Source organism: Ranitomeya imitator, chromosome 4 (assembly GCF_032444005.1).
Source record: "Ranitomeya imitator isolate aRanImi1 chromosome 4, aRanImi1.pri, whole genome shotgun sequence".
NCBI classification, from domain to species: domain Eukaryota; kingdom Metazoa; phylum Chordata; class Amphibia; order Anura; family Dendrobatidae; genus Ranitomeya; species Ranitomeya imitator.
The window spans coordinates 302,693,522-302,719,634 of NC_091285.1; the positions used below are offsets into that span (position 1 = coordinate 302,693,522).

A 26,113-nucleotide genomic window follows, 5' to 3' on the forward strand; every position below is an offset into this window, starting at 1 on the left:
GTTATAAAAATGTGTGTGATTCGTTGAGAAGAATTAACATGAAAATAAGAACAGCTGTGTAGATATGTGCATATAATAACTAGTATGTATGTTATCTTCATAACTCTAGGTGTATGAAATAAACCGCAGCGGAACATTGGCGAGAATGTACAATAAGTAAGTGACGTGTACTTCTTTATTAATATAAGACATTATCAAAACCATTTTTTGATTACAAATAAAGAAATATTAATCTTTTTGCATACTAGCAATTGTATTTGTCAAGAATAGTTCTAGAGAATGTAGGAAATATTTTTTTATTAGTAATTCCAAAGTTTAGACAATGTTTGTTTTGTAAAAACCAGAAGTTGTCATCATTAACATGAATCTATCACTTCCCCAAATGCTATTAACCTGTAGATATGCTAGTAGGAAATAAACATTATACCTCCCGGCAGCCTCCAGCTTTAAGTCATAACGGCGTGGTGAACTGCAGAGTTGGCTGTCAGTCAGTGTCGGGGCATGGTTAAAGCCACTGCTTACTGTGTACTGACTGGTGACTAATGACATGCCTCTATGACTGAAAGCCAGAGGCAGCAGAGAAGAATAAAGTAATTTCCTCAAGGTAGCCATGCTTTCAGAGCAGCAGCCACATGGCTTTAGAACACTGTTAACTTGCAGATTAACGCCATATTTGTATGTTAATAGAATTTGGGGACATGACAGGTCTTCTTTAAACACAGCTATTTCCTGAGCTGTAACGGGTGGATATCATGTACAACTTGTTCAAAACATAGTCGTTTGTCACCTTTATCTTAGATTGTGGTGCCCAATAATTTACATTAAATGTCTGTGGTGTTCAAATCCAACAGCTGAGTAACTCTTCTATGCTGTGCCTGTAATTTGTTCCCTCTTTCTGCCAGACCACACCAGTTGGATGAGCAAGATGAGAAAAAGTGTCTGTCTAAAATGTACATATCATGCCCCACAATTATTATATAACATTTTTTGCTGCACATTTAAGCCACATTCTGACACATCCCCTAATTAGGGTTGAGTGAAACGGATCTGACAAATTCAAAAATCGCTGACTTTCGGCAAAGTCAGGTTTCATGAAACCCGATCCGATCCTAGTGTGGGATCGGCCATGAGGTCGGCGATCTTCACGTCAAAGTCGCGTTTTGTATGATGCTTTCAGTGCCATTTTTCAGCCAATGAAGGAGGACGCAGAGTGTGAGCAGCGTGATGACATAGGTCTCGGTCCCCACCATCTTAGAGAAGGGCATGACAGTGATTGGCTTGCTTTCTGCGGCATCACAAGGGCTATAAAGGGGCGTGCACGCCGACCGCCATCTTACTTCTGCCGATCGTAGCATAGGGAGAGGTTGCTGCAGCTTCATCAGAAGAAGGGATATAGTTAGGGAGGGAAGATTAAGCCCCGAAACTGCTTGTGCTGTAGCGATTTTCACTGTCCAACACCACCATTTTTTTGCAGGGACAGTGGAGGCTATATTTTTGTGCATCAGCTCTGTAGGTTACTTGGCTGCCTTATAAGGCTCCCTGATAGCTGCATTGCTGTTTGCACGCCGCTGTGCAAACCAACTGCTTTTTTAAAAGCAAAAATCCTGTTGCTCCTTTCTGCACAGTTATCTTGTTTATTTGTCCACACTTTTGTGTGCAGCAGACCTTTTTATTGCTGCCTTACTTGTCCTGAGACCATTGTAGGGAGATTGAAATTGTACTACGGTCCTTGTATTTTTCATATATCTTCCAGTCACTTTCTGCCACTTACATTGTGTTGCTGGTTCTCACACGAGCCATAGTGGGCAACATGGCAGAGGTGTTAGAGGTGCACAAATCCGAAGTGGCGTTGGACAGAGGGGTTTTATGACCAGGTTGTGGAGTGATTTCGCAATGACCGCAGACACGACAGGTACTGCTGCATCGATTCAAAGTGACAGGAGACAGCATTTGTCCAGTATGGTTACGAACTACTTTTCCTCCCTTATCGATGTTCTCCCTCACAGGTTATTCCCCTTTGATTACTGGGCATCTAAAATAGACACCTGGCCCGAATTGGCAGAATATGCATTACAGGAGCTCGCTTGCCCTGCTCCTAGTGTGCTATCAGAAAGAGTCTTCAGTGCTGCTGGTTCAATACTGACCGAAAAAAGGACACGTCTGGCTACCCAGAATATTGATGATCTAACCTTCATTAAAATGAACCAATCATGGATTTCAAATTATTTTGCCCCACCTTCTCCTGCTGACACGTAGCTTGCCTGAAAAATGTCTTGCTTTTGGCCTCCTCTTACTGACTTCTCCAATTCCGCCATTTGCAGCTGCTGAATGTGCACCATAGGCCATTTTTATACCTCCCTAAATGGGCTGACTCCCCCCACAGGGCCGTGGTCACCACCTGGCGCAAGCACCCGTGCGAGTGCCATTTGCCTGGACAGGTGGGTGCGCCCACTCTTGGGCGATGGCACTGGCACAGGGTCCCTCATAGTACAATGAAGTGTCTGTGATGGTGGTGGTGCACAACCAATGTCAGACACACCGTCGTAATATGAGGGGCCCTGTGCCAGTACCACCGCCCACGAGAGAGTGTTCCCCCCAGCTCGAACAGTGCTCTACCACTTAAAATACTTACCTCTCCCTGCTCGACCACTGTGTAGTCTGTGCTGTTAAATCCTTCAATGGCACTGCCAATACAAATTTGTTGAAATGATAGCTGATAGTTAAAATATACAGGGGCCCTGGCCTCCATTTAGACCAGTTAATACTTTTTGCCTACTACCACTGTCTGCTACTCAGCAAAGGAGCCTACCCCAGTACCTAGCTATGCCGCCTGTTTAGTCCTGTTACCAATTTTGAACTGCATTTAGCCAACTTTTTTATTTTGGGCCTACTAACCGTGTCTGCGCCACTCATTACAGTTGTCCTCCACTGAACAAAGCTATGCCGCCTGTTTAGTCCAGTTACCAATTTTGAACTGCATTTAGCCTACTTTTGTATTTGGACCTACTAACTGTGTCTGCGCCACTCATTACAGTTGTCCTCCACTGAACAAAGCAATGCCGCCTGTTTAGTCCTGTTACCAATTTTGAACTGCATTTAGCCTACTTTTTTAGTGTGGGCCTACAAACTGTGTCTGCGCCACTCATTACAGTTGTCCTCCACTGAACAAAGCAATGCCGCCTGTTTAGTTCTGTTACCAATTTTGAACTCCATTTAGCCTACTTTTTTATTGTGGGCCTACAAACTGTGTCTGCGCCACTCATTACAGTTGTCCTCCACTGAACAAAGCTATGCCGCCTGTTTAGTCCTGTTACCAATTTTGAACTGCATTTAGCCTAATTTTTTATTTTGGGCCTACTAACTGTGTTTGCGCCACTCATTACAGTTGTACTTCACTGAACAAAGCTATGCCGCCTGTTTAGTCCTGTTACCAATTTTGAACTGCATTTAGCCTACTTTATTAGTTGGGCCTATATCTGTGTTTCTTCCTCATCCTGCCCATTGCCCAGCCACTGCTAGATGAGTCTGTTGGTACATTGACCCAGACCACTACATTCCCCTTGCACTCTACACAGCCAGAATCTGACCCTGCTGAAAGTCAGGTTCCCCTCCCCGCATACTATACCACCTTACACGGGGACAAAGAGGAAGGTGCAGATGAAAGTGCAGGTTCCTTCATCAGGTGGGGAGGCAAACTCATTGGCGACGTCACTGGTACAGGGCCCCTCATAGTGCGCAAAAATGCCTCTGGCAGTGGGAGGCACCACCCGCCGTCAAACACACCGCTGTACTATGAGGGGCCCTGTGCCAGTGCCAAGTAACAACGAGTGGGCCCCCCCTGCTTGCTCAGGATCACAGCACTTGCACAGTTGAAATACTTACCTCTCCCTGCTCCACCGCCGTGACGTATTCTGCATTTCCTGAGCCCACGAAAATCTTGAGGCAGCCCTACCCCCCTCCCACCCTCCCACAACTTTAGCCAAATGACCCCCTGTTTTCAATGCCTAACTATTATTATAAAGTAAATTAAGATTGACAAGCTTAAGAAATAAGAATTGATGTTTTTGGCATTAAAATGGACACTGTAGGTGTTTTCCTGTCCTCCACTCACTGCCGACTTTGATTCCCCATTGACTTGCATTGGGTTTCGTGTTTCGGTTGGCACCCGACTTTTCGCAATAATCGGCCGATTTCACCCGACCCAACTTTTGATAAAGTCGGGTTTCGCGAAACCCGACTCGATCAAAAAAAAGTAAAAGTCGCTCAACTCTAGCCCTAATGTTTAATCTAATATCTTTTAGTTATGCCCCCCAAACACATTAGACTGATGTCAGTCAAAACTGACGATATCGATGAGCTTGTCTGATAGTCTAATGTGTATGGGAACCCTGGATAATTGCTTGGCAGGAAAGTTAAAGATCTGGCATGTGCAATATCGAGCTGCTGATTTCTTTGTTGTCTCTGAGGCTCTGCTATAAAGAACACTGGAACATTTATCAGAACAAGCACTCTTGTATACGGCAGAGATGGTTAAGGTGACTGCGTTGGCCAACAGCCCTATAAGACTATGTGCACATGTCCAATAATGCTCTATTAGATTGGATCCAGCAGCAATGCGTTGACAAAAACGTTCTGCACACAACTTTTTTGTGTGCCTGAAAAAAACTGATACCGGATCCATTTTCTATAGACATCAATGTTTAAAAAAAGATTTCCAATTGACATCAGTTTTTTTTTAGACAGACAAAAAATGGTGTGTACAGAACCTTTTTGTCAACGCATTGCTGTTGGATCCAATCTAACTGAGCATTACTGGACATGTGAACTTAAGCTAATGTGTATGAGGGAGTTTAAACTGGTTGTCCGGTCTTCTGATAAAAGCCTGTAGTCACACCATGCAGCTTACTGTCTGGAGAGCCTGGGCAATTGCCTTTAAATCTTAAAGAGAAAACCTATGAAGAAAGAAGGTCCTCCAAATAGCAGTATGCGATATAAATACACAATATTATTGACACAAAAAACATAAATAAAATTAAAATTGTGGAGATGTTAACATACCATACAGGAAAAGAAAAAACACTAACAATGGATAAGCATTGTTTCTATATGAATTGTGTCTGAGATTTCACACTGTAAGAGGACACGACTGTAATCTTACAGGTCAAATGTTTATCAAAAGATCAATAAATACATAGAGTTGAAATAACATCCTTGATAATTCTTTATCAATAAAGTGCAAAGTGCAGACAGACAGCTCAAGGGCTGTATACACAGACACAGAGAAAAGATATTGAGAAAAGATTTATCTCTGGCAGCTCCTATGGAGATATATGATTAATCAACATAATAAGTGATTCTATGAGCAAAGCGTAAATATTCCACAGGAGGATCCAGAGATAGCATCACAAAATAATATATGGTGTCAGACAGATGGTTTTAAATGGTATCATAAAGAAAATATACTGCCAAATCCTGGCCATATGGTCATGGTTGTCTGACAAGTATTCAGACTTTTTTCATACATAATTACCCAGATTCCAAAAAGCTCCAAAATAGGGGTGCCCAAACTTTTTCATATAACTGTATGTAACATTGAACATTGTTTTCAAAACATGAAGAGAAAGGTACCGTATATACTCGTGTATAAGCCGAGATTTTCAGCACATTTTTTTGTGCTGTAAACAACCCCCCTCGGCTTATACATGAGTCATTGTCCAGATAGTCGGAGGGGGAGCGGCGGAGCTGCGACAGGAGCCGGTGGCTGTGACATCATACTCAACCTCCTCGCGCAGTCGCTGCATCTCCGTTGTCCCTGTGCGGCAGTTATTCCTGTGCTCAGCAGTCACTTGACACCACTCATTAAGGTAATGAGTATGCATGCATCTACACTCCCATAGGCGTGGAGCGCATATTCATTACCTTATTGAGTGGTACCACATGACCGCTCAGCACCGGAATATCTGCTGCGCCGGGACAGCAGAGGTGCAGGGACGTGCAGTGACTGTGCGAGGAGGGTGAGTATGACGGGGGAGGACCCCGGGCCATGCATGCAAGGGGGAGGATGCCGAGCCATGCATGCAAGGGGGAGGACACCGAGCCATGCATACAAGGAAGAGAACGAGGGAAGAATGCAGAGCCATGCATACAAGGGAGAGGATGCAGAGCCATGCATACAACTAGGAGACCGGGGGAGCCACACATAGCAGGGCAGGGATGAGGGGACAATGTATACCCAGCTTATACTAGAGTCAATAAGCTTAACCAGTTTTCAGTGGCAAAATTAGGTGCCTCGGCTTATAGTCGGGTCGGTTTATACTCGAGTATACATGGTATATAATTTTAACTACTTTACAGAAAATAATAAAAAATTAACAATGGTTTGTTCTAAAAAATAGCAGTGTCTGCATTTTTCTTTACAAACTCACAATATATACTATTTGTGTGGATTTAGCATTCCTGTGAGTCACTAACCTAATATTTAGTTGTATACTCAGTTTTTCTACAACTGCTTCAGTTTAATGTTGCACAGAGTCAACCAACTTCTGGCACCTGTCACCTGTTATTCAAGCCCAACGATGCTCGGACTACATCCACAATTTTCTGGCATTCGTTGGCTTTGCCTCAGAAACAGCATTTTTACTGTCATCCCATAAGTGTTCTATTGGATTAAGGTTCAGGGATTGGGCTGGCCACTCCATAACCTCAATTTTGTTGGATTGGAACTTAGGCCAGTTGATGTGTTCCTTTGCAAATTGTATCCGCTTCAGTCCATGTCTTTTTTTACAGTGGGACTTTGTGGGGACTTGTTGCTAAGAGATTAGCTTCACACAGGCGTCTTCTAACTGTCACAGTCCTCACGGGTAACTTGATCATCTTTGATCTGATCATTGGCTGAGCCTTTGCCGTCCTGGCTATTCTTCCATTTTCTTCTTCTTTATTTTTTTTATATAGCGCTAACATATTCCGCAGCGCTTTACAGTTTTTGCACACATCATCATCACTGTCCCCGATGGGGCTCACAATCTAGAATCCCTATCAGTATGTCTTTGGAATGTGGGAGGAAGCCGGAGTGCCCGGAGGAAACCCACGCAAACACGGAGAGAACATACAAACTCTTAGCAGATGTTGTCCTGGGTGGGATTAGAACCCAGGACTCCAGCGCTGCAAGGCTGTAGTGCTAACCACTGTGCCACCGTGCTGCCCACATCCATTTGAATGGTCGTCTTCCGTTTTCTTCCACGTCTCTCTGGTTTGTCTTTCCATTATAAAGCATTGGAGACCATTTTAGCTGACCAGCCCATTATTGCCTGCACTTCTCTATACGTTTTACCCTCTCCAATCAACTTTTTAACCCCTTTACCCCCAAGGGTGGTTTGCACGTTAATGACCGGGCCAATTTTTACAATTCTGACCACTATCCCTTTATGAGGTTATAACTCTGGAACGCTTCAACGGATCCCAGTGAATCTGACATTGTTTTCTCGTGAATTTTCCAACTTTGAATTTGTATGCAATTAAATCACAGAGATATGTCACACAAAATACTTAATAAGTAACATTTCCCACATGTCTACTTTACATCAGCACAATTTTGGAACCAAAATTTTTTTTTGTTAGGGAGTTATAAGGGTGAAAAGTTGACCAGCAATTTCTCATTTTTACAACACCATTTTTTTTTAGGGACCACATCTCATTTGAAGTCATTTTGAGGCGTCTATATGATAGAAAATACCCAAGTGTGACACCATTCTAAAAACTACACCCCTCAAGGTGCTCAAAACCACATTCAAGAAGTTTATTAACCCTTCTGGTGCTTCACAGGAATTTTTTGAATGTTTAAATAAAAATGAACATTTAACTTTTTTTCACAAAAAATTTAATTCAGCTCCAATTTGTTTTATTTTACCAAGGGTAACAGGAGAAAATGGACACCAAACATTGTTGTACAATTTGTCCTGAGTACGCCAATACCCCACATGTGGGGGTAAACCACTGTTTGGGCGCATGGCACAGCTCAGAAGCGAAGGAGCGCCATTTGACTTTTCAATGCAAAATTGACTGGAAATAAGATGGGATGCCATGTTTCGTTTGGAGAGCCCCTGATGTGCCTAAACATTGAAACCCCCCACATGTGACACCATTTTGGAAAGTAGACCCCCTAAGGAACTTATCTAGAGGTGCGGTGAGCACTTTGACCCATCAAGTGCTTCACAGAAGTTTATAATGCAGAACCGTAAAAATAAAAAATCATATTTTTTCACAAAAATTATCTTTTCGCCCCCAATTTTTTATTTTTCCAAGGGTAAGAGAAGAAATTGGACCCCAAAAGTTGTTGTACAATTTGTCCTGAGTACGCTGATACCCCATATGTGGGGGTAAACCACTGTTTGGGCGGATGGGAGAGCTCGGAAGGGAAGGAGCGCCGTTTGACTTTTCAATGCAAAATTGACAGGAATTGAGATGAGACGCCATGTTGCGTTTGCAGAGCCCCTAATGTACCTAAATAGTAGAAACCCCTCACAAGTGACACCATTTTGGAAAGTAGACCCCCTAAGGAACTTATCTAGATGTGTGGTGAGCGCTTTGACCCACCAAGGGCTTCACAGAAGTTTATAATGGAGAGCCGTAAAAATAAAACAAAAAATTTTTCCCACAAAAATTATTTTTTAGCCCCAGTTTTGTATTTTCCCGAGGGTAATAGGAGAAATTGGACCCCAAAATTTGTTGTCCAATTTGTCCTGAGTGCGCTGATACCCCATATGTGGGGGGAAACCACTGTTTGGGCGCATGGGAGGGATCGGAAGGGAAGGAGTGCCATTTGAATGCAGACTTAGATGGAATGGTCTGCAGGTGTCACATTGCGTTTGCAGAGCCCCTAATGTACCTAAACAGTAGAAACCCCCCATAAGTGACACCATTTTGGAAAGTAGACCCCCTAAGCAACTTATCTAGATGTGTGGTGAGCGCTTTGACCCGCCAAGGGCTTCACAGAAGTTTATAATGGAGAGCCGTAAAAAGAAAACAAACATTTTTTCCCACAAAAATTATATTTAGCCCCCAGTTTTGTATTTTCCCGAGGGTAACAGGAGAAATTGGACCCCAAAATTGGTTGTCCATTTTGTCCTGAGTGCGCTGATACCCCATATGTGGGGGGGGGGAACCACTGTTTGGGCGCATGGGAGGGCTCGGAAGGGAAGGAGTGCCATTTGAATGCAGACTTAGATGGAATGGTCTGCAGGTGTCACATTGCGTTTGCAGAGCCCCTAATGTACCTAAACAGTAGAAACCCCCCACAAGTGACACCATTTTGGAAAGTAGACCCCCTAAGGAACTTATCTAGATGTGTGGTGAGCGCTTTGACCCACCAAGGGCTTCACAGAAGTTTATAATGGAGAGCCGTAAAAATAAAACAAAAATTTTTTCCCACAAAAATTATTTTTTAGCCCCCAGTTTTGTATTTTCCCGAGGGTAACAGGAGAAATTGGACCCCAAAATTTGTTGTCCAATTTGTCCTGAGTGCGCAGATACCCCATATGTGGGGGGGAACCACTGTTTGGGCGCATGGGAGGGCTCGGAAGGGAAGGAGCTCCATTTGTAATGCAGACTTAGATGTAATGGTCTGCAGGTGTCACATTGCATTTGTAGAGCCCCTAATGTACCTAAACAGTAGAAACCCCCCACAAGTGACACCATTTTGGAAACTAGACCCCCTAAGGAACTCATCTAGATGTGTTGTGAGAGATTTGAACCCCCAAGTGTTTCACTACAGTTTGTAACGCAGAGCCGTGAAAATTTAAAAAAAAATCTTTCCCCCAAAAATTATTTTTTAGCCCCCAGTTTTGTATTTTCCCGAGGGTAAGAGGAGAAATTCGACCCCAAAAGTTGTTGTCCAATTTGTCCTGAGTACGCTGATACCCCATATGTTGGGGGGAACCACCGTTTGGGCGCATGGGAGGGCTCGGAAGGGAAGGAGTGCCATTTGAAATGCAGACTTAGATGGAATGGTCTGCAGGTGTCACATTGCGTTTGCAGAACCCCTAATGTACCTAAACAGTAGAAACCCCCCACAAGTGACCCCATATTGGAAACTAGACCCCCCCAGGGAACTTATCTAGATGTGTTGTGAGAACTTTGAACCCCCAAGTGTTTCACTAAAGTTTATAACGCAGAGCCGTAAAAATAAAAAATCTTTTTTTTTTCTTACAAAAATTATTTTGTAGCCCCCAGTTTTTTATTTTCCCAAGGGTAACAGGAGAAATTGGACCCCAACAGTTGTTGTCCTATTTGTCCTGAGTACGCTGATACCCCATATGTTGGGGTAAACCCCTGTTTGGGCACACGGGAGAGCTCGGAAGGGAAGAAGCACTGTTTTACTTTTTCAACGCAGAATTGGCTGGAATTGAGATCGGACGCCATGTCGCGTTTGGAGAGCCCCTGATGTACCTAAACAGTGGAAACCCCCCAATTATAACTGAAACCCTAATCCAAACACACCCCTAACCCTAGTTCCAACGGTAACCCTAACCACACCTCTAACCCTGACACACCCCTAACCCTAATCCCAACCCTATTCCCAACTGTAAATGTAATCTAAACCCTAACTAACTTTAGCCCCAACCCAAACTGTAGCCCTAGCTTTAACCCTAGCCCTAACCCTAGCCCTAACCCTAGCCCTAGCCCTAACCCTAACCCTAGCCCTAACCCTAGCCCTAGCCCTAACCCTAACCCTAGCCCTAACCCTAGCCCTAACCCTAGCCCTAACCCTAGCCCTAACCCTAGCCCTAACCCTAAACCTTGCCCTAACCCTAGCCCTAACCCTAGCCCTAACCCTAGCCCTAACCCTAACCCTAGCCCTAACCCTAGCGGGAAATTGGAAATAAATACATTTTTATAATTTTTCCCTAACTAAGGGGGTGATGAAGGGGGGTTTGATTTACTTTTATAGCGGGTTTTTTAGCGGATTTTTATGATTGGCAGCCGTCACACACTGAAAGACGCTTTTTATTGCAAAAAATATTTTTTGCATTACCACATTTTGAGAGCTATAATTTTTCCATATTTTGGTCCACAGAGTCATGTGAGGTCTTGTTTTTTGCGGGACGAGTTGACGTTTTTATTGGTAACATTTTCGGGCACGTGACATTTTTTGATCGCTTTTTATTCCGATTTTTGTGAGGCAGAATGACCAAAAACCAGCTATTCATGAATTTCTTTTGGGGGAGGCGTTTATACCGTTCCGCGTTTGGTAAAATTGATAAAGCTGTTTTATTCTTCGGGTCAGTACGATTACAGCGACACCTCATTTATATCATTTTTTTATGTTTTGGCGCTTTTATACGATAAAAACTATTTTATAGAAAAAATATTTATTTTTGCATCGCTTTATTTTTAGGACTATAACTTTTTTTATTTTTTTGCTGATGATGCTGTATGGCAGCTCGTTTTTTGCGGGACAAGATGACGTTTTCAGCGGTACCATGGTTATTTATATCTGTCTTTTTGATCGCGTGTTATTCCACTTTTTGTTCGGCAGTATGATAATAAAGCGTTGTTTTTTGCCTCGTTTTTTTTTTTTTTCTTACGGTGTTTACTGAAGGGGTTAACTAGTGGGCCAGTTTTATAGGTCGGGCCGTTACGGACGCGGCAATACTAAATATATGTACTTTTATTGTGTTTTTTTTATTTATTTAGATAAAGAAATGTATTTATGGGAATAATATTTTTTTTTTTTCATTATTTAGGAATATTTTTTTTATTTTTTTTTACACATTTGGAAACATTTTTTTTTACTTTTTTACTTTGTCCCAGGGGGGGACATCACAGATCGGTGATCTGACAGTTTGCACAGCACTCTGTCAGATCACCGATCTGACATGCAGCACTGCAGGCTTCACAGTGCCTGCTCTGAGCAGGCTCTGTGAAGCCACCTCCCTCCCTGCAGGACCCGGATCCGCGGCTATCTTGGATCCGGGTCTGGAGCAGGCAGGGAGGGAGGTAAGACCCTCGCAGCAACGCGATCACATCGCGTTGCTGCGGGGGGCTCAGGGAAGCCCGTAGGGAGCCCCCTCCCTGCGCGATGCTTCCCTGCACCGCCGGCACATTGCGATCATCTTTGATCGCGGTGTGCCAGGGGTTAATGTGCTGGGGGCGGTCCGTGACCGCTCCTGGCACATAGTGCCGGATGTCAGCTGCGATAGGCAGCTGACACCCGGCCGCGATCGGCCGCGCTCCCCCCGTGAGCGCCGCCGATCGCGCTGGACGTACTATCCCGTCCGTGGTCATAGGGGCCCACCCCACCTCGACGGGATAGTACGTCCGATGTCAGAAAGGGGTTAATCAAAGTACTGTTCTTCTGAACAATGTCTCAAAAGACCCATATTTTTCAGGCTTTTGAGGAGAAATGCATGTACACATGGCCTGGCTTCACCTTTAAATAAGGATCACATGATTCACACCTGTTTCTTCCCAGAATGATTGACCTCACTAATTGAACACCATACTGCTATTATTTTGAACATACCCCCTTTCAATGAATTATTCTAATAAACTAACTCAAAAACATGCAGATCATGAATGCCGAGTCTGTTGGTTTTCTTACAATCTACTGCACCAACTGGTAAATTGTTTGACATGTCGTAATATAATTTATACCAAAAACAGTGATTAATCTGGTGAGTCATATTGGACTGCTATTATTTTGAACACTACTGTATATACTGTATTTGTGAAGCTGTATTTGAGTTCACTTCTATGCTGGCACTGTTTGAGGCTTTTGGTGCTATTACATTAACACTGGTATTTGGACACTGTATGGTGGTATTACTGGAACATAAAACTACAATATTAGATTTCTAATGCCATATGCAGGAAATAGCAATAACCTTCTTCAGTTAATGGATTTAAACCTTTATTACTGAGCTCGGTTCTAGTGCCAGCTGGTAGCTATGGTGCCCAGGACTTCCTGCGGCTTGTACGCAGCATGGTGACAATCTTATAATGAATGAAAAAATTCAAAGCAGCATAAAAACATCTGTTTATACTGATAAAATAAGACATTTACAAGGAAAAGTTTCATTAGTATAATCAGTAGTATAAAGTTTTATGTCATTTACATTAATGCAAGGAAAGTAAAATGCATAGCAACAGAAGGACTTGTAAGAGACAATGCATGGAGAAGGATTACATTTCTATTTCATAAGGAATTAGTCTTTTTTTTCCATTAATTACTTACAAATGCTATTTTTGACATGCCAGACAAGAATGGTCCCATATTGTAATGCAGATATTGGTTTTTGAAATGCAAGAACAGAATTAAAATAATAGTCCTAAAATCTGCACAAATAAATGCTAACCATAACCATCCTTCCGCAGTATGTTGCCTTTTTCAGCAAAATCATGAACTCTAGACTGATGTGAATCAGCTTTAGGCTCTGTTCACATGTCCAGTTCTCAACAGGTTGTTAATCTAATGTTAAAAATGAATACAGGAGGGGCCGTGACCGTGACCTCATGGAAGGTCCTTCTCACATAGCATCCTTAGCACCGGAACCTGCTGCTTGCACTGCCGAGGACAGCGCCACGTCAGAGGGTGAGAATAACCTTTTTTTTAATTTATTTATTTATTTATTTATTTTTAACATTAGATCGTTTTACTATTGATGCTGCATACGCAGCATCAATAGTGAAAAGTTGGTCACACAGGGTTAATAGCTGTGTTAATGGAGTGCGTTACACTACGGCATAACGCGGTCCATTAACGCTGCTATTAACCCTGTGTGAGGGCTGACTGGAGGGGATTATGGAGCGGGTATTGACTGTGGGGAGGAAGGAGCGGCTATATTGCCGCCGGACTGTGCCCGTCGCTGATTGGTCGTGGCAATGGTAGTGGGCGTTTTGCCACGACCAATCAGCTACTTGGATTTCTATAACAGACAGAGGCCACGACCAATGAATATCCGTGACAGACAGACAGAAGGACAGATGTTATATAGTAGATGTAAGCTGCTTCAGCTAAATCTCGACTGTAGTATCCCTCTCTTTTACATGCATACCTTGTGACTACATACTCCTCTCCATCTCTCATGGATAAATTTGTGAACCCTTGTAGCTCTAAATCTGTTAAAACCAGAGCTCAAGTAGCCAAATCTCCTCCTAAAACACCGGACTCTAATACCGCCATGTCGGAGGAATCTCTGCAAGCCATTGCCGCGTCTATTACGATGAAACTCATGCCGGCGATTGACGCCAGACTTCAGTCTTTCCAATCCTTGCTGGAAACAATCACATCCCAGTTGACTGAACAGACCAGTAAAATCTCAGTGGCAGAGCAGCGGATTTCCGATTTGGAGGATACTATACAATCCTATGCTGCTCAAGTAAAGGACAGAGACCATGCAATACTGCAGCTCCAGGAAAAATTTGAAGACTTGGAGAATCGTAGTTATCGAAACAATCTCCAGATCATTGGCATCCCTGAGTCAGGGACTCAATTTGCCTGACCTGCCTGGCTCCATGGTAGTGGAACGAACCCACAGGACTGGACCTGAGCGTTCTGATCAAAAAGCCCACCCACGCCCTGTTATTTTTAAGTTGCTCAACTACCAGGACAAAATGCAACTGCTCCAGGCGTTTTGAGCCGCCTACTCGTTGAAGTATGAGGGTCACTCCCTTCTCATGTTTCAGGACTTCTCCGCTTTGGTGGCGGCCAAGCTCCATGCTTTCTTATCAGTTTGTAAACTGTTACATGAAGGGGCACACGTTTTGCCCTTTTATACCCTGCACTCCTACGGGTAGTGCTTCATGGAAAGCCAGTGTTTTTTTATGATCCTGATAAAGCTTTGGAGGAAATAGAGCATTCCTCTCAGGCATCCTCTCTGGCTACTTGACTTTGGTTTGTGGTCATATGTTCTATTATCTTTGAGTATTGCGATCTGGGTGGTGATGTGGTCTTATTGCACAATTATTACCTAGGCTTTTTTTTACTATTGCACAATATTTGTTCTTGTAAATTTCCTTTCTAAGGGATGCTATTAGTAGGCAAAATTTAACCTGATGTTCAGTATTGTGGTTTATATGTAGTTTTTCAGTTTGTGTGGGGGTGGGTTTCCCTTCCTTGGGCACACTCTGTATACAGTCTTTTTGGTTAATTTGGGTATTAAGGTTTGCTCGCTGGGATGGACCTTTGCCCATTTGTCCCTTTTTTACTATTTCTACTTTTTGACCTCCATGTGGGATAGGCTAACATGGCTACCTTCGATGATATAGCTTCTCATATCAATATAGACTGTCTCAAACTTTTATCCTGGAATGTGGCTGGTCGTAATTTTCCGGTAAAGCACAGAAATGTATTAGACCATATTACCCGCTTGGGTAGAAGAAACTCTATTTTCTATTGTCACTGTTAAACATCTGACCTGGGTTGCCCCACTCATCGTATTAGGATATTGGATATTTTCTTTTTAATTACTATAATTAAAAGCTTAATTTTATGGGTTTTTTACTCTTTTATTTTTCCAGTTTGCAATTCTCCTAAAAACATGTGTAGCTGTAACAGGACACCTGGCTCAGTAGGTTTTCCAGCCTTCTCAGCTTCAAAGAAGAAATTCACACACCCATTAGCTAGCTAGTAACCAAAGTCCTACAGGAAGACCTCCTGATGAGAACATGCGGTGTAACTGCTTTGTTCAGATAGCTAGGATTTCAAAAAGAAAATATGGACTGATGGTACGTCCGAGCCACACACCGTTTACATTTTTTTCGAGATCTCTGGAATGGGCCAAACTCATTCCAGGGTCTTGATCCATTCAAGTAACACAGTTCCATGGAATGGCTAGTAGGAGCCAGGTAGCAAAGCTGTGTTTGTCTTAATGGATAGCAGGGGCTCGGCCAGATCTGATGGCACTAAAACTGCGTCCATAGGACCATCCATTAACGAGATATGACTCATCTTAGGTTTTGAAGTTTTTAGCTGCTAGATGCAAGGGGACAAGATTTATGTCCAGCCCAAAGGGCAGGAGGGGAGTGACCACAAAGGGTTAATTGCTTGTGTAAAGCACAGCCTATTGTTTTTTTTCTCTGTGGTGGTCACAGTGACATATCATGGGGGAGAAGTCAAGGTACAGATGGGACCACAAGCCTCCCATGTGGAAGCCCCTCCCCCACAAGCAAGGCCTTTCATCTAACTGGTAACTGACTCTTATATTCTGCATATCTGCCATTGTATATGTATACCCATTGCGTATATATATATATATATATATATATATATATATATATATATAGTTTTGTCTAGTGTTAAGGCGATTGAATATATAAATTTAACCTTGGGCTGCACTTTCATCTCGATCCATAAATCCACATGTCCGTGTTCTCTGCTAAATTTTCCATGCTACTGGGGCTGGTTTCTGGCCTGACATAGTACCGTTAACGGATAGGGCTTATATCTAATGAGTAACTGGTGGCAGTCCTATTGGGCTGACCAGGTGCAGTTTCACTGGTGCTAGTGAAAGAGGGCTCTCAGGCTGTCAGGGTTGCGAGCGAGTTTGGTGCCACATCAGCGACTGCGTGTGCCCCATGCTCTCACTCCCCTTGCATCCCTTGGCCATGTAGACAGGCGGTATCTGTGATGTTATGACCTGGTGGTAAGGACAATAATGGACCTGGTGGTTAAGAGCACACGGAATGACCTGATAGTTACTAATAATATAGGACGAGCTCTGAGACGTGGGAACTCTGCTGACCGCAATCCCTAATCCTATCACACACATTAGAAATAGCCGTGGATTGCTCCTAACGCTCCCTATGCAACTCGACACAGCCTAAGAAACTAGCTAGCCCTAGAGATAGAAAAATAAAGCCTACCTTGCCTCAGAGAAATTCCCCAAAGGAAAAGGCAGCCCCCCACATATAATGTCTGTGAGTAAAGATGAAAATTACAAACACAGAGATGAAATAGATTTAGCAAAGTGAGGCCCGACTTACTGAACAGACAGAGGATAGGAAAGGTAACTTTGCGGTCAGCACAAAAAACTACAAAAAGACCACGCAGAGGGCGCAAAAAGACCCTCCGCACCGACTCACGGTGCGGAGGCGCTCCCTCTGCGTCCCAGAGCTTCCAGCAAGCAAGACAAAAATCAAAATAGCAAGCTGAACAGAAAAATAGCAAACCAGAGAAAAACAAGCAGGAACTTAGCTTCTGCTGGGAAGACAGGTCAAAAGAACGATCCAGGAGAGAACTAGACCAATACTGGAACATTGACAGGTGGCATGGAGCAATGATCTAAGTGGAGTTAAATAGAGCAGCCAGCTAACGAATTAACCTCGTCACCTGTGGAAGGAAACTCAGAAGCCGCAGCTCCACTCACAACCACCAGAGGAAGCCCATGGACAGAACCAGCCGAAGTACCATTCATGACCACAGGAGGGAGCTTGACAACAGAATTCACAACAGTACCCCCCCCCTTGAGGAGGGGTCACCGAACCCTCACCAGAGCCCCCAGGCCGACCAGGACGAGCCAAATGAAAGGCACGAACCAGATCGGCAGCATGAACATCGGAGGCAAAGACCCAGGGATTATCTTCCTGACCAAAACCCTTCCACTTGACCAGGTACTGGAGTTTCCATCTCGAAATACGAGAATCCAAAATCTTCTCCACCACATACTCCAACTCCCCCTCAACCAACACCGGGGCAAGAGGATCAACGGATGGAACCACAGGCGCCACGTATCTCCGCAACAATGACCTATGGAATACATTATGGATGGCAAAAGAAGCTGGAAGGGTCAAACGAAACGACACAGGATTGAGAACCTCAGAAATCTTATACGGACCAATGAAACGAGGCTTAAACTTAGGAGAGGAAACCTTCATAGGAACATAACGAGACGACAACCAAACCAAATCCCCAACACGAAGTTGGGGACCCACACAGCGCCGGCGGTTAGCGAAACGTTGAGCCTTCTCCTGGGACAATGTCAAATTGTCCACCACATGAGTCCAAATCTGCAGCAACATATCCACCACAGTATCTACACCAGGACAGTCCGAAGACTCAACCTGCCCTGAAGAGAAACGAGGATGGAAACCAGAATTGCAGAAAAACGGCGAAACCAAAGTAGCCGAGCTGGCCCGATTATTAAGGGCGAACTCAGCCAAAGGCAAAAAGGACACCCAATCATCCTGATCAGCAGAAACAAAGCATCTCAGATATGTTTCCAGAGTCTGATTAGTTCGTTCGGTTTGGCCATTTGTCTGAGGATGGAAAGCCGAGGAAAAAGACAAATCAATGCCCATCCTAGCACAAAAGGCTCGCCAAAACCTCGAAACAAGCTGGGAACCTCTGTCCGAAACTATGTTCTCCGGAATGCCATGTAAACGAACCACATGCTGGAAAAACAATGGCACCAAATCAGAGGAGGAAGGCAATTTAGACAAGGGTACCAAATGGACCATCTTAGAGAAGCGATCACAAACCACCCAAATGACCGACATCTTTTGAGAGACAGGGAGATCCGAAATAAAATCCATAGAGATATGCGTCCAGGGCCTCTTCGGGACCGGCAAGGGCAAAAGCAACCCACTGGCACGAGAACAGCAGGGCTTAGCCCGAGCACAAGTCCCACAGGACTGCACAAAAGAACGCACATCCCGCGACAAAGATGGCCACCAAAAGGATCTAGCCACCAAATCTCTGGTACCAAAGATTCCAGGATGACCAGCCAACACCGAACAATGAACCTCAGAGATAACTCTACTAGTCCATTTATCAGGGACAAACAGTTTCTCCGCTGGGCAATGGTCAGGTCTATCAGCCTGAAATTTTTGCAGCACCCGCCGCAAATCAGGGGAGATGGCAGACAAAATTACCCCCTCTTTGAGAATACCCGCCGGCTCAGGAACACCCAGAGAGTCGGGCACAAAACTCCGTGACAGGGCATCAGCCTTCACATTCTTAGAGCCTGGAAGGTACGAAACCACAAAATCAAAATGGGAGAAAAATAGTGACCAACGACCCTGTCTAGGATTCAACCGTTTGGCAGACTCGAGATAAGTCAAATTCTTGTGATCCGTCAAGACCACCACGCGATGCTTGGCTCCTTCAAGCCAATGACGCCACTCCTCGAATGTCCACTTCATGGCCAACAACTCTCCATTGCCAACATCATAATTGCGCTCAGCAGGCGAAAACTTTCTAGAAAAGAAGGCACATGGTTTCATCACCGAGCCATCAGAACTTCTTTGCGACAAAAAAGCCCCTGCTCCAATCTCAGAAGCATCAACCTCGACCTGAAACGTAAGCGAAACATCTGGCTGGCACAACACAGGGGCAGAAGAAAAACGACGCTTCAACTCCTGAAAAGCTTCCACAGCCGCAGAAGACCAATTGACCACATCAGCACCCTTCTTGGTCAAATCAGTCAACGGTTTAGCAACACTAGAAAAATTACTGATGAAGCAACGATAAAAATTAGCAAAGCCCAGGAACTTTTGCAGACTCTTCACAGATGTCGGCTGAGTCCAATCATAAATGGCCTGGACTTTAACAGGGTCCATCTCGATAGTAGAAGGGGAAAAAATGAAACCCAAAAATGAAACCTTCTGAACTCCAAAGAGACACTTTGACCCCTTCACAAACAAAGAATTCGCACGAAGGACCTGGAACACCATTCTGACCTGCTTCACGTGAGACTCCCAATCATCCGAGAAGACCAAAATATCATCCAAATATACAATCAGGAATTTATCCAGGTACTCTCGGAAGATGTCATGCATAAAGGACTGAAATACTGATGGAGCATTGGAAAGCCCGAATGGCATAACCAGGTACTCAAAATGGCCCTCGGGCGTATTAAATGCTGTTTTCCATTCATCGCCCTGTTTAATACGCACAAGATTATACGCACCACGAAGATCTATCTTGGTGAACCAACTAGCCCCCTTAATCCGAGCAAATAAATCCGACAGCAGCGGCAAAGGGTACTGAAATTTGACTGTGATCTTATTAAGAAGGCGGTAATCAATACAAGGTCTCAAAGAACCATCCTTCTTGGCCACAAAAAAGAACCCTGCTCCCAATGGTGACGACGACGGGCGAATATGACCCTTCTCCAAGGATTCCTTTACATAACTCCGCATAGCGGCGTGCTCTGGCACAGATAAATTGAACAGTCGGCCCTTAGGAAACTTACTACCAGGAATCAAATTGATAGCACAATCACAATCCCTATGAGGAGGTAGGGCACTGGATTTGGGCTCATCAAATACATCCCGGTAATCCGACAAAAACTCCGGGACTTCAGAAGGGGTGGATGACGAAATAGACAAAAATGGAACATCACCATGTACCCCCTGACAACCCCAGCTGGACACAGACATAGATTTCCAATCCAATACTGGATTATGGACCTGTAGCCATGGCAACCCAAAAACGACCACATCATGCAGATTATGCAACACCAAAAAGCGAATATCCTCCTGATGTGCAGGAGCCATGCACATGGTCAATTGGGTCCAGTACTGAGGCTTATTCTTGGCCAAAGGCGTAGCATCAATTCCTCTCAATGGAATAGGATACTGCAAGGGCTCCAAGAAAAAACCACAGCGCCTAGCAAACTCCAAGTCCATCAAATTCAGGGCAGCGCCTGAATCCACAAATGCCATAACAGGATAGGATGACAAAGAGCAAATCAGAGTAACGGACAAAAGAAATTTCGACTGTACCGTACCAATGGTAGCAGACCTAGCGAAACGCTTAGTGCGCTTAGGACAATCGGAGATAGCATGAGTGGAATCACCACAGTAAAAACACAGCCCATTCCGACGTCTGTGTTCTTGCCATTCAGCTCTGGTCAAAGTCCTATCACATTGCATAGGCTCAGGTCTATGCTCAGATAATACTGCCAAATGGTGCACAGCTTTATGCTCACGCAAGCATCGATCGATCTGAATGACCAAAGACATAGACTCATTCAGACCAGCAGGCATGGGAAATCCCACCATGACATCCTTAAGGGCTTCAGAGAGACCCTTTCTGAAAATTGCTGCCAGGGCACATTCATTCCACTGAGTGAGTACAGACCACTTCCTAAACTTCTGACAATATATTTCTACCTCATCCTGACCCTGACACAGAGCCAGCAAGATTTTCTCTGCCTGATCCACTGAATTAGGTTCATAAAGCAATCCGAGCGCCAGAAAAAACGCATCAACATCACGCAATGCCGGATCTCCTGGCGCAAGGGAAAATGCCCAGTCTTGAGGGTCGCCACGTAACAAAGAAATAATGATTTTCACTTGTTGAACAGGGTCACCTGAGGAGCGAGGTTTCAAAGCAAGAAACAATTTACAATTATTTTTGAAATTCAGAAACTTAGATCTATCCCCAAAAAACAAATCAGGAATTGGAATCCTAGGCTCTAACATCGGATTCTGAACCACAAAATCTTGAATGTTTTGTACCCTTGCAGTGAGATTATCCATACAAGAGGACAGACCTTGAATGTCCATATCTACACCTGTATCCTTAACCACCCAGAGGTAAAGGGGAAAAGAGAGACAAAACACACTGCAAAGGAAAAAAATGGTCTCAGAACTTCTCTTATCCCTCTATTGAGATGCATTAATACTTTGGGCCACCTGTACTGTTATGACCTGGTGGTAAGGACAATAATGGACCTGGTGGTTAAGAGCACACGGAATGACCTGATAGTTACTAATAATATAGGACGAGCTCTGAGACGTGGGAACTCTGCTGACCTCAATCCCTAATCCTATCACACACACTAGAAATAGCCGTGGATTGCTCCTAACGCTCCCTATGCAACTCGACACAGCCTAAGAAACTAGCTAGCCCTAGAGATAGAAAAATAAAGCCTACCTTGCCTCAGAGAAATTCCCCAAAGGAAAAGGCAGCCCCCCACATATAATGACTGTGAGTAAAGATGAAAATTACAAACACAGAGATTAAATAGATTTAGCAAAGTGAGGCCCGACTTACTGAACAGACAGAGGATAGGAAAGGTTACTTTGCGGTCAGCACAAAAAACTACAAAAAGACCACGCAGAGAGCGCAAAAAGACCCTCCGCACCGACTCACGGTGCGGAGGCGCTCCCTCTGCGTCCCAGAGCTTCCAGCAAGCAAGACAAAAATCAAAATAGCAAGCTGGACAGAAAAATAGCAAACCAGAGAAAAACAAGCAGGAACTTAGCTTCTGCTGGGAAGACAGGTCACAAGAACGATCCAGGAGAGAACTAGACCAATACTGGAACATTGACAGGTGGCATGGAGCAATGATCTAAGTGGAGTTAAATAGAGCAGCCAGCTAACGAATTAACCTCGTCACCTGTGGAAGGAAACTCAGAAGCCACAGCTCCACTCACAACCACCAGAGGAAGCCCATGGACAGAACCAGCCGAAGTACCATTCATGACCACAGGAGGGAGCTTGACAACAGAATTCACAACACTGTGAGCACAAGTGACAAATTCTTCAGCTCCAACTCTGGCTCCAGTCAAAGAACCCAGCCAGTAGCCAGTCTTCTTAGATCCGACTTCCAAAGCTACAGGTGGAGGACTTTCCCCTGCTAGACAAAGGAGGGGAGGACTAGGACACTTTCTTGCTGGCATTTTAAAAAACTTGACATTAATAACATCTGCCTGATGACCAGTGCATCTGGTTCTTAACCTCTCATCTCAGGGATAAGACTTGGGAAATCTTTGGGTACCTGCCCAGCGAGACCACCCTGAGCTATGAGCATATCAAGCAGGCTCTGGTCTAGCAGTATAATTTGACCCCTGAGTCGTATCGGAAGAAGCGCTGGAGTATGCAGCAGGGTCCTGCCGACAGCTGGGCCAATAACATGCTGGCCTTACTGAGAGAAGTCTATCAAATGACCATGGGATTTGAGTTTACCACCGCCCAGCAGCTGAAGGAGCTCATTGCAACGGAGTAGTTTTTGTGCAACTGCCCGGAGGACTTACAGCAATATCTCTGTGATCGGAAGCCAAAGGAGGCCTCTGCAACAGTGACATAATCCAATGAGTATTCCAATGACAGGACTCCAGAAGCCAAGAAACCTGCCAGCTGGATAGGGAGTAAGATGAATGCGGTGCCTGCTATCCCTGCCACCAAGCCAAAAGGGGCACCTGCCCATGCTCCCCTTGCTATGTCATCTCTGCAAATGGCCAGAACACTTCAAAGCCATGTGTCTCCAGTGCCAGAAGGACCCATCCCTGTCCCAGAAACAGTCCACTGTTTAGTTTATGGATGGGGGTGGTGGGAGGTTCCTTGACAACTTTAAGCCTGTCACCATAGGCCAGACCATGGTCATGGGACTACGGGATACTGACGCTGAGATGACTCTTGTGCAACTTGAGCTGGTGTCTCCACAGGATTTAGTACCCAGGAAAACCCTTTCTGTCTCCGGGATTGGAAGAATCGAATCGGAGATGCCCGTTGCCAAGGTGTATTTGGACTGGAGTGCAGGGAAGGAAGTGCGGGAAGTGGAGATAACCTTGAATATTCCCGTAAGTGTTTTGCTTGTTACAGACATGGGGTGGCTAGTATCCCAGTATGCTGCCACTGAACCCCCAAGACCTGTTCATTAATGCAATGTCCACCCCTGTTGGGGCAGCACGGTGGCTCAGTGGATAGCACTGCAGCCTTGCAGCACTGGAGTCCTGGGTTCTAATCCCACCTTGGACAACATCTGTAAGGAGTTTGTATGTTCTCCTCATGTTTGCGTGGGTTTCCTTCGGGTTCTCCGGTTTTCTTCCACATTCCAAAGACATACTGATAGGGAATTTAGATTGTGAGCCCCAATGGGGACAGTGATGTGTGCAAAACTGTAAAGCGCTGTGGAATATGTTAGCGCTATATAAAAATAAAGATTATTATGTTAATGTTATTAACATGCCTACTGTTGGGGATGTGGGGGTGGGTGATATACTGTGTCCCTCTCCCCTTGGAGGATCAATTAAGCAATCAATCTGTAATAATGCCTTAGGCTACTTTCACACTAGCGTTGTTTGGCGTACGTCACAATGCGTCGTTTTGGAGAAAAAACGCATCCTGCAAATGTTCTTGCAGGATGCGGTTTTTCTCCATAGACTTGCATTAGCGACGCATTGCAACATATGGCCATACGTCGCATCCGTCATGCGACGGATGCATCGTGTTTTGGCGGACCTTCGGCACAAAAAAAGTTACATGTAACTTTTTTTGTGCGTCGAGTCCGCCATTTTCGACCGCGCATGCGCGGTCGAAACGCCGCCCCTCCTCCCCAGACATTACAATGGGGCAGCGGATGCGTTGAAAAACTGCATCCGCTGCCCCCGTTGTTCATTTCTTTCTCAACGTGCGTTGGCATGTCAGGCTGATGCATGGTGACGGCCCCGTACCGAAGCTAGTGTGAAAGTAGCCTTAGAGTGTGGTCAGCCGGCATGCTGGAACCAGTTGTCCTGTGAGGTTGGCACAGAGGGGACAGACAAAAGGCAGACAGCTGCGGAGGGGAAGCTGGCAATTGAGGGCGAGGCTGTCCCAGGAGTGGTAGGGATCCCAAGTAAGGCCTCATTGCAGGTTTCCTCCACAATCAGGATTTCAGAGTGCCAGGTTAGTCAGTCTAGGCTGGCGATTGGTTGGAAGCAGAGGAGAAGCGGGCACTACCTGCAGTTGTAGCGGCCGTGGCCGCTGTCTTGCGCAATGGTGGCGCTGGGACACCAGGTGACTCTCGGGCATCTGGAGGCTTCCTCTCTTTCTTAAAGTGGCGGCTGGGTCAGACAGAAGCCAGGAGACAGGTCCCGGGAGACCTGACAGAAGACATGGCAGTCTCGTTTACTTTGGTCTCAGAGATTTCAGGCGGCGTTGGAAACTGACGGCAGCCTGAAAGCTCTCAAGGAGCAGGCAGCACAGCCTTCCTTGGATTCAGGCCTCAAGCGGGTGGTGTGGGACCAAGGACAGCTGTACCAGGAAATGGCCCAACAGGGTTCCCCAGAGGCGTGGCATAGAGACCGACCGTTAGTAGTACCCTATCTGTTCAGGCTGGAGTTGTTGCAGATTGCACATAATATTCCAATGGCCAGACATCTAGGGATCACTAAGACAAAGGCCAGTCTAGCCCAGCATTTCTACTGGCCAAGAATGGGGGCCAATGTGGCGGCCTACTGCCGTTCATGTGACACCTGTCAGAGGGTGGGGAAGGAGGACGGGCGTCCTAAAGCTCCACTGGTAGCTACCAATTATTGAAGAGCCTCTCAGGAGGGTGGCTGTAAATTTGGTTTGCCTGATGGCCATGCCCAGCTGCTCCAGAAAACACTTCATATTGATGGTAGTACACTATGCCACCAGTACCCAGAAGCAGTAGCCTTGTCGTCCATTTGGGCTGACAAGGTGGCCACCGAATTACTGGAGATTTTCTCTTGAGCATTTCCTGGGGTAAACCCACTCATCGACTGGAGAATCCAGTTCATGTTGCAGCTGCTGGAGTCCGTCTGTAAGCAAATACAGGTGCAAAATCTGGTGATGAGCCTGTACCACCTACAGGCTAATGGCCTGTGAGAACAGTTCAGTGGCACCCTGAAGCAGATGCAAGATGTTGGTCTACTCCCACGGGCGCGACTGGGAGCGGTACCTCCCACACCTATTTACCTACCGGAAAGTTCCACAGGCCTCAACAGAATTCTCCCCCTTTGATCTCTTTTACGGGTGATCAAGTATGTTATGTGCTTCCTTGACAAGATGCAGGCCTTGGCGTAGCTGGTGCATGGTAATATGACGAGAGCCCAGGCTGACCAGAAGCAATGGTACGAACAGAATGTTTGTGGGAGGACCTACCAGGTGGGACAAAAGGTGTGGGTACTGGTCCCCGTACGCCAGTACGAGCTTCAGGTGGCCTCGGAAGGCCCATACCTCATGCAGCAGTAACTCAATGCCTTAACGTACCAGGTCACCCTGGACCATGCCCTGGGATGGCAGATCTTCCATGTGAACATGATGAAGGCACATCATGAGTGGGAGGCCTATGCAACCAGAAGAGGGGGAGGCGGAGACCCTCCTGGATATGCTTGCACAGACTAAGGCGGGTAGGACCATCAAGTATGTGGAGGTTTGCACCTC

The 26,113-nt window shown here is 45.2% G+C and overlaps 1 protein-coding gene across 1 annotated transcript in view; it reads left to right on the top strand.

The window, feature by feature from the left end:
• LOC138674084 (uncharacterized) overlaps positions 1-26,113 on the top strand; it is a 223,925-nt gene that overhangs the window by 192,482 nt on the left and 5,330 nt on the right. The window contains exon 12 of the mRNA XM_069762030.1: positions 110-156. Coding sequence (XP_069618131.1) covers positions 110-156 — 47 coding nt within the window. The remainder of the gene's footprint in view (positions 1-109; positions 157-26,113) is intronic.